A 14,221-nucleotide genomic window follows, 5' to 3' on the forward strand; every position below is an offset into this window, starting at 1 on the left:
CAAGGTCGAGGCTTTGCTTTGATTCTCTTGACACAAAACCACTGCCTGGCTCAGGAGCTATTCCAGGTCATGGAAAGAAGAATCCTGCTTCTCTGCATCTGCTGTGGGGTAACCCCGGTGGGCAGCTCAGCCCCACTGTCATGGTCTAATGCCAGTAGGCAGCTTAGCCCCACACAGCCGCTCGCTCACTCTCCCACAGTGGGATGGGGGAGAGAATTGGAAGGGTGAAAGTGAGAAAACCCGTGGGTTGAGATAAAGACAGCTAAATAGCTAAAGAAAAAGCTCTGTGAGCAAGCCATGCAAAGTAAGGAATTCCTTCACTACCTCAGATTGGCAGGCAGGGGTTGAGCCATTTCCAGGAAAGCAGGGCTCCTTCACACGTAACGGTTACTTGGGAAGACAAATGCTGTAACCTCGAAAATACCTCCTCCCCCACTTTCTCCTTCTTTCTCCAGTTTTTGTTGCTGAGCATGCTTTCATACGGTATGGAATATCCCTTTGGCGCCATGACAGTGCCCACCGCAGGGTGCTACAGAGCTCTGAGCACCCACAGCCCAGCCCCAGCCCCTCTGAAGGGCACAGCAGCTCTTGGGGGGCAGAGGATGGTCAGCCTCCCAATCAGCCCCAGGGCTGCAGCATGAGGAGACAGAGGCCAGTGTGTCCCTGTGTCCCCTGCTCTTGTCCCCAAGATTCTTGTTGCCAACTGCTGGCAGCCCCTCTGTGCCAGGCCCTCTCCCCAGCACAGGGCTCCTGCCCTGGGACTCCTCTGGCTGCTCCTGCTGCCCCAGTGACAGAGCAGCCTGTCCCAAGCTGCTGCATGCAGAAATAAGTTTCTCTGTGTCATCAGTTTCCCCCTGGAACTAGAGAGTTGTGCCTTTGCTCTTCTGCAGGGATCATCCATGCCTCTAGAGAGCCTTTCCCCAGGGGACTGTGTCTGTGCTGGCCTCATCGGATGCTTCTGCCCCCTTCCCATGCTCCCTGCAGGGCCCCAAGCTGGTGGTGCTGCTCTGCAGAGCCAGCAGGCTGTGGTGCATGGGAGCCACGGGGAGACGGTCCCAGGAAGATCCCTGATGACCATCACCATCTCCAGGGGCACCGGCACCCACAAGTGAAAGCTCAGTCCAGGTCTCCTTCCCTAATTCATCACCCCAAGCCCTCCTGCCCTCAGCCCATGGAGAACCCAAGCACAGCAGCACGGCCTTACAGGGGCAAATTCTTCAGCGTGTTCCTGACCTCTGCTTTGGAAGAAGAGCACAACCTCGAGACAGCGGCACTGAGAAACCCCCTTTTATTACAGAGATGTGACATCGGAGGGCAGCTGTGCCACCGCGCCAGACACATGTGCAAAGACCTCTGGGTCAGGCAGAGTGGGTTCATGCCTATGGAGAAGTGGAAGGAATGCAGAAAATTTGGGAGAAGTAGAATTTTCACAGAGAAATTCCCAAAGCACTGGAGGTTCCCCACGTCCATTGGAAATCACTTGTGCAGGGGCATGAGCAGCTTATTGCTTCTGAAAACTGCAGGATGACTCAGCTTCTTCAATGCATCTTTGAGCTCCTGGTTCCTCAAGCTGTAGATGAGGGGGTTCACTGCTGGAGGAACCACCGAGTACAGAACAGCCACCAGCAGATCCAGGGATGGGGGGGAGATGGAGGGGGGCTTCAGGTAGGCAAACATGCCAGTGCTGACATATAGGGAGACCACAGCCAGGTGAGGGAGGCACGTGGAAAAGGCTTTGTGCCGTCCCTGCTCAGAGGGGATCCTCAGCACGGCCCTGAAGATCTGCACATAGGACAGCACAATGAAAATAAAACAGCCAAAAGCAAGGATAAAACTGATGACAAGAAGCCCAACTTCCCTGAGGTAGGAGTGTGAGCAGGAGAGCTTGAGGATCTGGGTGATTTCACAGAAGAACTGGTCCACAGCATTGCCCTTGCAGAGGGGTATGGAAAATGTATTGCCTGTGTGAATGAGAGAATTGAGAAAAGCACTGCCCCAGGCAGCTGCTGCCATGTGGACACAAGCTCTGCTGCCCAGGAGGGTCCCGTAGTGCAGGGGTTTGCAGATGGCGACGTAACGGTCATAGGCCATGACAGTGAGAAGACAACACTCTGCTACTATCAAGAAGGTAAACAGAAAGAGCTGGGCAGCACATCCCAAGTAGGAGATGGCCCTGGTGTCCCACAGGGAATTGGCCATGGACTTGGGGAAAGTGGTAGAGATGGAGCCCAGGTCAATGAGGGAGAGGTTGAGGAGGAAGAAGTACATGGGGGTGTGGAGGCGGTGGTCGCAGGCTACAGCAGTGATGATGAGGCTGTTGCCCAGGAGGGCAGCCAGGTAGATGCCCAGGAAGAGCCAGAAGTGCAAGAGCTGCAGCTCCCGCATGTCTGCAAATGCCAGGAGGAGGAACTGGGTGATGGAGCTGATATTGGATGGTTGCTGCCTCTGGGCATGGGTTTCTGTCCTTAGAGGAAGAGTCAATGAAGAGTTAGGGGAGACTTCTCTGAGGTAAATCAAAGCCTTTCTCCTAGACCCTCACCCTGATACCCTCCACCCCCCCCCCACCCCCCACCCTCCCGCCCCGGTTCCCCCAATTCCCTGTCTGCGAGACATTCCTTCAGCTTTGTGCCTGGAGCTCTGGTGGTGCTGGTGAGTGTGCCCTGAGGAGAAGGGCCTCTGCCCACTGGCTGCTGAGGAGTCAGCCCTGCTCTGCAGCAGGGAGTTCATGGGAACAGTGTGGGCAGGGGCCAGACCTGGTGTTCAGCTGTGTCAGATGAAACTGCTCCTAATGCAGAAGGGCCTGTCAGCACCTGCACTGCCAGTGCTAAGGAACCAGGATGGCAGAAGGCACTTTGAGAGGTTTTGGGTTCTTGTCAAGCTCCCTCCATCTCACCTGGGGAGTGGTGTTGGATGTCAGAAAGCCCCAGCATTTCTGCTGCACTCAGGGAGAACCGAGCGAGTTCTGCAAGGCAGAAGGATTACGTCTGGATTAGCGGAGAGTGAGGGGAGCTGGTCTTTCCCTCCGTCGTGTTCTGAGCTGCCCTGGGCTTGCACCTTCATGAGATGGAGGGCGATCACACTCTTACCTTACCCTGAAAAACAACCAGGCACTACTGAGAGCAGAGGGACCCACCACAGACCACGCAATGTCTCACCCTTTCTCAAGGTCTCAGCACCCCACTTCTATCCAAGGACACACAGGGCTCATTTCACCAACCCAGCAGCATTTCCTCGGTTGTAGTATCTCTGCACTTCTCCATGGGGCGTTCAGATAAAACACAGGGGCTATGCACAGGTCTGCATCCTGGAGGGCAGCTCACAGCTTGGAGGGACACCCCAGGGAGATAGCCAATTGTCCTCCTACTGCTGGCATCTCAGAAAGAGAAAATGGAGTCGTTCCCCAGCCCCACAGGCTGCATTGCCCACAGCCCCACAGGTGAGAGGGAAGCTGGGACATCTGTTCCCATGGACACACCGGCATGAAGGGACCCACAAGATCAGTGTGGGACTCTGCAGCTGAAACTCCCATCCCCAGAGAGTCTGACATCCCCTTCGCCTCTTCTGCTGGTCTGCTGGACACAGAAGTGCCTACCAGCCTAGACCCCATGGCCATGAGGGCTGAGGGCTGTGCTGGGTGGGAGAGGAGAGATGAAGGGGGTTGCTCGGGGAAGGCATCTGCAGTGCAGGGCTGGCCGGGAGGTGCCCATATCTCCCCTGCCACAGGCTTTCCATAAGCAGTTCCCTCCCTTCCTGCCCATCTCTGCTGCCTGCAGCTGTCCCAGCTGGGAGCTGTTTCTCTGGCCCCATGTCTCTTCCCTGCCAGTGCTCACAGAGCCCAGCCCAGCCCCTGTGTGCCCGGCTCTGCCCTGCAGCCACGCTGTGTGTGCAGGGGCTACAGAAGAGGTCATACAAACCCTGAGGAACCTGGAAAGGTGCTGCTGGTGCTACCTGTAGACTGGCAGGGGATGAAGGCACTTGCTGAGGCTCCTATTAAACCTCAGGGTGACACTTTACAAGTCTCATCCCCTTCTCTAAGCTGCACGGCTGTGTTTCCATCCAACCCAGGTGAGCCAGAGCAAAGTGGAAGCACAGATTCAGGAAAGCACAGACTCAAGCAGGAAACCCCTGCCATGACCGTACTCATGAAAAGTCCCCTCAGAAATGCTCTGGGCATGATCTGGAGCTGTGAGCAGCCCTGACCCACGCAGCAGAAGGACCCTGCCCTGCCGGGGGTCCCTCCTTCCAGCCACAGCTTCTCCCCACAGCGCTGTGGGCAGCTCCCCGGGCGGGCTGAGTGCTGACCCTGGCAGGCGGCTGAATCCCTGCCCCAGCACGCAGCACCCTGGGGTGCAGGGACCTGGCTCTGAAGGACAGCCCTGGGCACCCCTGCCTGCACACCCAGCATCACAACCCTGCGGTCCTTCCTGGAAGAAGGCAGCCATCATGTCTTCTGCCTATGACAGCAGGGAATCCACATGACCATGTCCTCCTCCTCAACAGCAGAGAAACTGTGAGAGCTCTCCTGAAAGATCCCAGAGGCTGTGGGATGTGCCAGCTTTTGGAGATCTCGCCAGGAACTGCAGATGCATTGCCCTGCAGCCACAGACTTACCGTGTCGAGGGCTGTGAAGATTTCTCCCCCAGTGAGCTGTCAGCTCCCTCCCAGCCCAGACTGCCTCTAACCCTTCTCTGCCTTGCTCGTCTGCCCTCAATGCCTGCAGGCAGTGCCCTCAGCCCTGCTGCCCTTTGCAGAGGAGCTGCTCCTGGGCAGAGCTGTCTCTCTGCAGCGCTGCCCGCTTGCCAGGAGCTCCCTCCATGCCAGGAGCCCAGCCCAGCTCAGCAGCAGAGGACCAGCCCAAGGCAGCACTTTCTCTGCTCCCCCCTCCCCTCCACTCCCGGCTCCCTCGAGGTGTCCCGGGGTCTCCAGGGCTGACAGCTCCTGAAAGGCAGCAGGGTCACTCCTGGGGAGCACAGCTGGAAGCAGACTGAAGTCATCACTGCCTGTCCCTCTCTAAACACTAGATGGGCTGAGTCCTGCAGCGGGAATTGCTCTGCCAGGGAGTGCGGATCTGCAGGAGGTGCCAATGTTCCCCTCTGGAAACCCCTGTTCCTGTCCCATTGTCAGGCAGGGCACGTAGGCAGTGACGGGCAGGGCATCCTTTCCACCTGAGCAGGGCAGGGATTGAGCCAAGTCCAGGTAGGCATCTCAGCTCTCAGCAGTATTCCTGGAGGCCGGAGGGGGATTGGGCTTCTCCAGTACACCCCACAGACCCACAGGAGGTGGGATTCCTCTTGCCTCAGCTCAGCTGCACAAAATCCCTGTGAGCTCCTTCTCTAAGCTGCCATGTCAATAGTGGAGACAGAGGCCAGGAGTGAGCTTGTCCAATGCAAACACCTGGTGGCATTTGAGGTGCCAGAGGTGGTTCAGGACATGTGCAGGAGACTGCAAGCTCTAGTGGAGCAATTCTGAGAGACAGGGCAGCATCTGGGCACCTTGTCTTGGAGGCTGGTGGGGAATCCCTTTGGCCAACTGAAATGATAGAAGATGATCACACTTAGGACAACCAAACCTGTACCTGCTGAGGATGTTTAGGGCAACCGATAGAGGTATTCACCCAACGAAATGAAGTCATGTGCCACAGGGGGAGCTCAGTCTGCCTGTCTCTTCTCCATCAGTTGTATTTCCTGCATCTCCACTAAGTGGAACCGAAGGTTTACCATGGACATCCCTACATTGCCTACCCTGTTGCAGGGCAGCTGCTCAACCTAATGGCCAAATGCAGGCCTGTAGGGCTCCCTCAGATGCCAACGCTGCCCAGCACAACTGGAGGGTGCAGCTGGCTGGGCAGTGCAGGACCTACAGCACAGCTATCCCCATTCAGGGCTGGTCCATAACAGACACCCCAGGGCATCTCAGGTACATTTGGTGCGTGTCAGCAAGAGACTGAATGCCACCACTGCAGTGAGACAAGGTCTGTCCCATGTCTGTCCAGCAGCCGCAGGCAGTGCATCAATACGAGGCACGTCACAGCAGGGTCTCTGCTCGTGTGCCAACACGTCCAAATGCTGCTGATTCTTCTTACCCCCATCCTTTATTCACCCCCTTGATGATGCAACCCAGGAACAGGTGAATGATTTTCACAGTGTGCCTGGACAACAGGATGTCCATAGCAAAGGACGTTTTCAGCAGCAACTTGTCCTTCCTGGAGATCAGCTTCACCTCTACCACAGGCCCTCCAGGCTGCAGAGACACTGCAGACAGCAAAGTCCTCTCCTGCCAGGACTGCACAGTCCAAACATGGTTCTCTCTGCAACTGGGAAGCACAGGGTGTGCGCTCTTCATGGGCACATCATTTCATCCTTACATTGCCATCTGCCATCCACTCCAGCATGCCTCTGCTCTCAAGGAAAGGCTTTGCTTGCACAGGATCTCGGGCACCAGATCTGTCATAAGGCTGAGGCTGGCCCTGGTGGCACCAAGCTGAGGTGCTGCAGCCCAAATGTGCACCAATGGCCTCAGCCTGGAGCACAGACAGGAGCGGCTGGAGCCCCGTGTGCTGTCACAGAGCTGTGACATTGATATAATACCTGCTGAGGTGTGGTGGGACAGGTCAGGAACCTTGAGGTTCTGCAATGGATGGATAGAGGCTCTTCAGAAAAGACAGGTGAGGAAGATCAGGAGGGGGAGGCCCTCAGTGTGAGGGAGCTGCCTGGGTGTATGGAGGTCCTCTATGGGATGGGCAGCAGATTGGGTGAGCTCTTGTGGGGAGGGTCACAGGAGAGACCAGGTAGGGAGACATGCTGGTGGGAAATCCTTACCTGGAGTCAGGTGAGGAAGAGGACAAAGTCTTATTGAAGCAATTTGAGGAAGGCTAGTTCAATGACCCCACACCACCCTTGGGGACTTTAATTGCCCTGACCTCATGGGAAGGGGAAACTGCAGGGTGCAAAGTGTCCCAGAGGTTTCTGCCGGTTCCTGGGGCCAGCTTCTTAGCACAGCTGCCATGTGTGCCCACATAGGTGATGCTCACCTGGATCTGGTAATTTCTGTAATGGTGCCCTCCCACCAAAGGGTGGGGTATCACCAACCCCAGGGGCAAGCTGGCTGTGACTTTGTGGATCTGAAACCTGAAATCCTCCAAAAATGGAGATCACAGAGAGTCTCTTCGTTTCCTACAGCATCATTCAGGCTGGAAGGGACCTTGGGAGGTATCTCGACCTACTTCCTGCTCCAAGCAGGGTCATACCAGATTGCTCAGGGCTTTACCCAAATGTTTTGTGGTCACTTTCTGGGATAGAGCGTGTCTCGTCCCACTCGGTGGGTTGCGAGATGGGTGAATCTTTTTCATTCCCTGGGGATTTGTGTACCAACAAAGGCCAGTCTCTGCTTGGCAGAGCCACAGGCCGGTAGAGTCACGACAATGACTCAGAGGAACAGTTAGACTAACAACTTTATTAACTAGCAAACTACAAACTTAACGAACTAGCAAGCTCAGCGAACGAACAGAGGCAATTTGGCAATGGAGCTATTTTCCGGGCAACCCGTCACAATTCATCCAAAACTCATATGCCCAGATATGTGTATAATGGAAGAGTAGAGGAAAAGAGAAGTGAGAAAAGGAAAAGAGAAGAGAGGAGGATAAAGAAAAGGAAAGATATCACCACCCTTGGATCCCGCGATGATGATGACAGACGTGGCAATCCGCCGGCGATGGGCGCGCGCGCCGTTCCCTGGGGAAGGAGTCTCTTTATACTCTAATCCCTGCCTCAGGTCACACCCCTGGAGGATTTATGTTGCTCTGGTCCTCAAAGGGTTGCAGGCGCTGGGGGGAGGGGGGGTTTGCGAGGAGTTTCATTCCAAGTTTCGGGTGATTGTAGGCCCATTCCTTAGATAAAATTCTGTGTGACCTCTGGCCATAGATGGTAACTGCACACCCTCCAACGCACTCTTCTCATCCCGTGCTAGCCGACTTGCTGCACCTTATCTCGATACAATGTTTGAGACAGTACCTCCTTCAGTGTCTTACAAGACAATACCTCTTTTAGTCTCTCCTCCGAAAAGCTCTCCCCATCCCATGCTAGCCGACTTGCCGTCGCCATGCAAATCGCGCCTCATGTCTCCACAGTGTTTGAGACATTAACTCTTTCAGTCTCTCACACATACTCCCCACGGGGCCCTGAGCTGGCGGTGCTGCTCTGCAGAGCGAGGGGGCTGTGGTGCCCTGGGGCCATGGGGTGACCCTGCAGTGGCCATGCTGGGAAGGGTGAGAAGCAGACCCAGCCAGACAGGGATCGCTGCTGCTGAGCCCCTTTCCACCTCCCACTTCCCAGCTGGCCTATGACCAAGGAAGGTGCTTAGGAGGATCATGAGACGTTTCCATATGACATCTCCTCAGCCACCTCCAGTGTCTCCTAAAGAGCCTGTACATCACAGTACCCAAAGCTGTGCTACCTGTCCCACCACGTCAGCACAGTGGTTCCCTCAGAAGCTCTGTCATGGACTAAGGGGCTCCCGATCCTCCTGGCTGTGTCCCAGGCTGAGGGCATTGGTGCACATTTGGGTTGCAGCAGCTCAGCAAAGTCTTCTCATGGAGAAAACTGGAACCAAGCACCCAGCACCCCACGTATGCAAAGGCTTTGCTTCAGAGCAAAGACATGCTGGGAAGGATGGCAGGTGGCAACGTAAGGATGAAATGAGATGCTCATGAAGACAACAATCCCTGCAGTCCCCAAGGCCAGAGGAACACAGGCCTGGGCCATGCCAGCCTTGCAAGAGAGCAGTTTGCTGCCTGAGGGGACTCTGCAGCACCTTGTGCCAATCTCCAGGAACACAAGGGACCCCTGAAGAACTCCCTGGGTGAGGTAAGGCTGCAATCCGGCCAGACTGTGGACATCAGTGGTGTGGGGTTTTCTTCATATGATCACGGGTAGAGGTGGGTAGAGGACAGGGGGGAAGAGAACTGTCAGGGGCTGAGAGTATAGGGACATGAGTGGAGACCCTGGTGTGATGTGCCTCCCAATCTTGCAGCAGCCCTGGGTGTAGACGAGATGGACCTTGCCTCCTTGCCGGGGTGTTGGCAATCCGATGCTGGCTAAAAGGCACCGGACCCCTTTGGGAGGCCCTGGTGTTTCTGCCCAGCCCCCACTCCAGCGGGACATGGCTTTCCTGGAGGTCCTGTGCCATATTTGCCAGCCAAATGCAGTTGCACTGGGCACCCCAGGCACCTGGCATGGCACTAGAGGCCTTTCTTATGCCCTTAGAAAGAGCCTTGCAATGATATCGGTGCCTGCAATGCAGGGATGTGCCCGTGCCTGAGTTTTGTAGTAAGCTGAGCTCTAGTGAGTGCAGTGGAGGGAGCCCAGAGAGAGCCCTGACCCTCCTTCTGCTGCACTCCTCCTTTTGGTCAGCTGGAAGGCCAGCAGCTGCCATGGACATGTGAGTCTAAGAGACGTTCAGATGCCCTACCCATTTGGTGTAACCTGAGGTGACCAAGGGACCCTCCCTCCCAGCCCCCCAGCTCATGCTCAGGCAGGTGGGGGTGTCCCATGGATGCTCCATCAGCGCTTGCAGACACAGCCACAAGTCCTGGACTACCCCTGGCACCTCAGATGCCACCAGGTGTTGGTGTGTGAGCAGCTGACTGCCACCCTCCATCCCCATGGATCACAGAGGGAGCTCAGGGCAGGGGCTGCTCTGCAGGCACCTATTTTGTGCACGCTGAGCTGGAGCAAGAGGAATCTCAGCTCCTGTGGGGTGCATGGGGAAGAGCTGAACCCCACTGCAGTCTCTGGGCTACTCACCAGAGAGGAAATACCTGATGGACTCAGCTGAACCCCTGCCCTACACGGTGGGGAAATGATCCCTGCCTGTCACTGCCACGGTGTCCTGCCTGGCAAGGGGACAGGGATAGGGGTCAAGGGAATCAAATATTGAAACTCTCTGTAGACCCCCATGGCGTGTTAGGGCAAATCCCACTTCTAAACTCTGTCTCTGCAGTGTTCAGAGAGGGACAGTCAGTGATTGCTTCAGTTAGTGACTGCCTACGCTCCCCAGGAGAGACCCTGCTGCCCTTCAGGAGACGTCAGCCCCTGGAGCCCCAGGGACACGTGGAGAGAGCCCAGAGGGGGCAGAGAAAGGGCTGCCTTGGGCTGGTCCTCTGCTGCTGAGCTGGGCTGGGCTCCTGGCATGGAGGGAGCTCCTGGCAAGCGGGCAGCGCTGCAGAGAGACAGCTCTGCCCAGGAGCAGCTCCTCTGCAAAGGGCAGCAGGGCTGAGGGCACCGCCGCAGGCAGCGAGGGGAGAGCAGTGAGGCAGAGAGAGGTTAAAGGCAGCCTGGGCTTGGAGGATGCTGAGAGCTCACTGGGGGAGAAATCTTCACAGCCGTTGACAGTGTAAGTCTTTGGCTACAGGGCAAAGCAGCTGTGGTTCCAGAAGGGATCTCCTAAAGCTGGCACATCCCACAGCCCATGGGATCTGTAAGTACAATTCTCACAGTTTCTCTAGTGCAGAGGATAAGGACGTCTTCTGGAGCAGGGCTTCCTTGCTGCACCGTCAGAGGGACAGGGCATGATGTGTCTCTGGGTGCAGTGCAATGCAGAGGCTTCCTGGAGCAGCCTCCTAAAGCAGGCATAGCCCGTGTCTAAGAAGATCTGCCAGGAAGGCTCTCGAGGCTCCTTTGGTGTTGAGGAGTACGTGCTTCAGAGCAGGGCTTCCGTGCCGCACCGTCAGAGGGACAGGGCATGACCGCTGCCTTCTCCCAGGAACAACCGCAGGGGTGTGAAGCCGGGTGTGCAGGCAGGGGTGCCCAGGGCTGTCCTTCCGAGCAGGGTCCCTGTGCCCCTGGGTGCTGTGTGCCACGGCAGGGAGTCTGCTGCCTGCCAGGGTCAGCACTCAGCCTTCCCGGGGAGCTCCCCATGGCTCTGCAGGGAGAGGCTGTGGGTGGAAGGAGCCACCCCCGTCAGGGCAGGGTCCTTCTGCTGTCCAAAGGGTGCTGCATGGGTCATGGCTGCTCACAGCTCCACATCACCCCCAGGACATTTCCCAGGGGACTTTTCAAGAAGCGTGTCAAGGCAGGGGCTACCTTGTCTAAAGGTGTTTCCAGTTTCCTGCTGTGCTGGTGGTGGTGGTGGCGAATGGTGATGGTTCTTTCAGTTTTGGACGAATGACCGAGACTCCTACAGCGTTACAGTGAGTTATCAAAATGGGTGAAGTCCCTTCACCCATTCCTTTGCCTACAGAAAGCACCAATGTCACCTCTATGGTGTCTTCAGGATTCATCTAAGCTGCTCCTTAGGACTTGCCAACACACAGATGGCCCTGGCCAGTGCCCTGCTGCCAGGAGGAGTCTGCAACGCAGAGCTGAAGCACCCAGTGCGTGGGATGGGCTCTGTGAGCACTGGCAGGGAGGAGACATGGGGACAGAGAAACGGCTCCTGGCAGGGACAGCTCCAGGCAGCAGAGACAAGGGCAGGGACTGAGAGGAAAGTGCTGACAGCAAAGGCTGAGGGGGATCTGATGCCTCTTCCCCAGTCAAGGCCCCCTGGGCTCTTCTCCCACCCAGCAGAGCCTCTGCCCTCAAGGTCAGGGCTTCCAGGGCAGGAGTTGCCTCCTCTGCAGCAGAGGAGACTCTCCCGAGTGCCTGTCTGTCCGTCCTGGCCCTGCTTCCCTTGGCACAAGCACTGGGGCATTTCTCTTGGTTTCCCCACCCCTCCCTGGTGCTGCTGCTCTTGTTTTCAGGCTCTCTGGGAAAGGGGGTTTCAGCTGCAGCTCAGCAGCTGATCCTGCAGGTCCTGCCATGCTCATGTTTCCGTGGGTGCAAGGCGGCTCTGTGGGGCACTGGGCAAAGCAGTCCATGGCATGGGGATAAGGCTGACTGCCAGTTAAGGACACCCCATTTTTAGGGCATCCAGAAGAGCACAGCTCTTCCCTGGGGAGGGGAGGGTGGAGATCATCTGCCCTTTCAGGCTGGATTCAGCTGTTCCCAGCAGAATCCAATTTCCTTTCAGGGGAACATCTGAGTGTGATCACCATCCAGACCAAAGAGGTGTGAGCCAAGGACAGCTGGGAGCAAGACTGATGGACAGACCAGCTCTCCTCCATCTGCACTGAGGGTCTGTCCTTCTGCCTCTCAGGACTCTCAGTGTAGCACTTGTGGTGTAGCAGAAATGCCAAGGATTTCTGCCTTCAGAAAACACTCCCCAGATGTGAGAGGGGCAACAGGAGCAAAATAAACAAAACAAAAGCCCTGCACCTCACTTCTGCAATTGGGTGAATTGGGAAGGAGAATGCTGAAAAGCTTTTTGAAGCCATGAGTAACTTGACCCTGAGATCACTCCTGGTTCCTGTTTAGCTGTGGCTGCACAGCAGGACTGATTCCTCCACAGAAGAGTCCCCTGCTCCCCACTACACCCCAACCCAGCACAGACCAGAGCTCAAGCCAGGGAGCTGCACGAAGGCCTTCCTGGAAGGACCGATTCAACGTGGGCTCTGTCTTTCTCTGAGAAATGGAATAGCTTTTACTCAGAGAAGTCTCTCCTCACTTGTCACTGCCTTTTCCTCCTTGACCAGGCCCTTTGCACAGAGTAAACAGATGTCCAACAGCAGCTCCATCACCCACTTTCTCCTCCTGGCATTTGCAGACACGCGGGAGCTGCAGCTCTTGCACTTCTGGTTCTTCCTGGGCATCTACTTGGCTGCCCTCCTGGGCAACGGCCTCATCATCAGTGCTGTAGCCTGTGACCACCGCCTCCACAGCCCCATGTACTTCTTCCTCCTCAACCTCTCTGTTCTTGACCTGGGCTCCATCTCCACCACTGTCCCCAAATCCATGGCCAATACTCTCTGGGACACCAGGGCCATCTCCTACTTGGGGTGTGCTACTCAGGTTTTTTGCTTTCATCTTTTCTTGTCAGCAGAGTGTTGTCTTCTAACCATCATGGCCTATGACCGCCATGTTGCCATCTGCAAACCCCTGCACTACGGGACCCTCCTGGGCATCAGAGCTTGTGTCCACATGGCAGCAGCTGCCTGGGGCAGTGGTCTTCTCTATGCTGTGCTGCACACGGCCAATACCTTTTCCATACCCCTCTGCCATGGCAATGCCCTGGACCAGTTCTTCTGTGAAATCCCCCAGATCCTCAAGCTCTCCTGCTCACACTCCTACCTCAGCGAGGTTGGGCTTCTTGTGGTTAGTGCTTTTCTTGTTTTGGGATGTTTTGTTTTCATTGTGCTGTCCTATGTGCAGATCTTCAGGGCTGTGCTGAGGATCCCCTCTGAGCAGGGACGGCACAAAGCCTTATCCACGTGCCTCCCTCACCTGGCCGTGGTCTCCCTCTTTATCAGCACTGGCGTGTTTGCCTACCTGAAGCCCCCCTCCATTTCCTCCCCATCCCAGGATCTGGTGATGGCAGTTCTATACTCATTGGTTCCTCCAGCAGTGAACCCCCTCATCTACAGCATGAGAAACCAGGAGCTCAAGAATGCCCTGAGGAAACTAGTTCAATACATCCTACTTCAGCATTAATAACATGTCCATCATCTTCATAGCACTCCCAGGGTATCTCAGGAAATGCCAAAACTTTGTGCTTTCGTTTGGTTTGTTTTTATCTTTCATTCTTTCGTTCTTCTTTTATTTATAGCTTCTTTTAATTATAGTAGAATTTCCCGTTAAATAAGACTATATTTGCCCTCCACCTTTTTTTTTTTTTTGGACACAATGAGCTCTTATACATATGGAGCCAGGCTCCCTGTGATAAACACAATAAAGAAACCAGCAGAAAATTATTTGCCTCAGCTCCCATCACTTCTATCTTGTGTGGACAAGGACAACAGCAGGACCTGGTTTTTCCGGGCTGGTGACTCCTCTCTTCCCCCCTGTCCTGTGTGCCCTTGCATTTGTGTAAGCCCTAAGGTCTCATGTAACTTGTGACAGTCCTGTTGCCTCCACAGTGGCATGCCTGTGGTTGCAGGAGGAGCACGCCATGTGAACCACTGTGTCAGAGCTGGCTTCCCTGCCAGCACCACCATCACCAAAGGGCCTCCTCAGGAGAGGGCCAGAGGACCAGGTGCCTCTTCCAAAGCTGGTGTCAGGAATACACCCAAGGAGCTGCTCCCAAAAAAGGCTTCTTGCTGTTCTGGGGTTTCCGACAGATTCAGGGGGACAAGCTAAGAGTCCCACCGTGATACATTAGGCACCAAGGGTTGGATGGAGAGCTCCCTTCTTGG

General features: G+C 55.8%; 1 protein-coding gene across 1 annotated transcript; it reads right to left on the minus strand.

The window, feature by feature from the left end:
* Window positions 1–1,476: 1,476 nt before the first annotated feature.
* LOC142403124 (olfactory receptor 14A16-like) lies at window positions 1,477–11,275 on the minus strand. The gene is made up of 3 exons (XM_075489289.1): window positions 11,218–11,275; window positions 2,894–2,962; window positions 1,477–2,534 (listed from the first exon to the last, which is right to left on the minus strand). The coding sequence occupies exons 1-3, from the start codon at window positions 11,273–11,275 to the stop codon at window positions 1,477–1,479; spliced, it is 1,185 nt and encodes a 394-aa protein (XP_075345404.1).
* Between the last annotated feature and the right edge of the window lie 2,946 nt (window positions 11,276–14,221).

Source organism: Mycteria americana, unplaced genomic scaffold (assembly GCF_035582795.1).
Source record: "Mycteria americana isolate JAX WOST 10 ecotype Jacksonville Zoo and Gardens unplaced genomic scaffold, USCA_MyAme_1.0 Scaffold_111, whole genome shotgun sequence".
NCBI lineage: Eukaryota > Metazoa > Chordata > Aves > Ciconiiformes > Ciconiidae > Mycteria > Mycteria americana.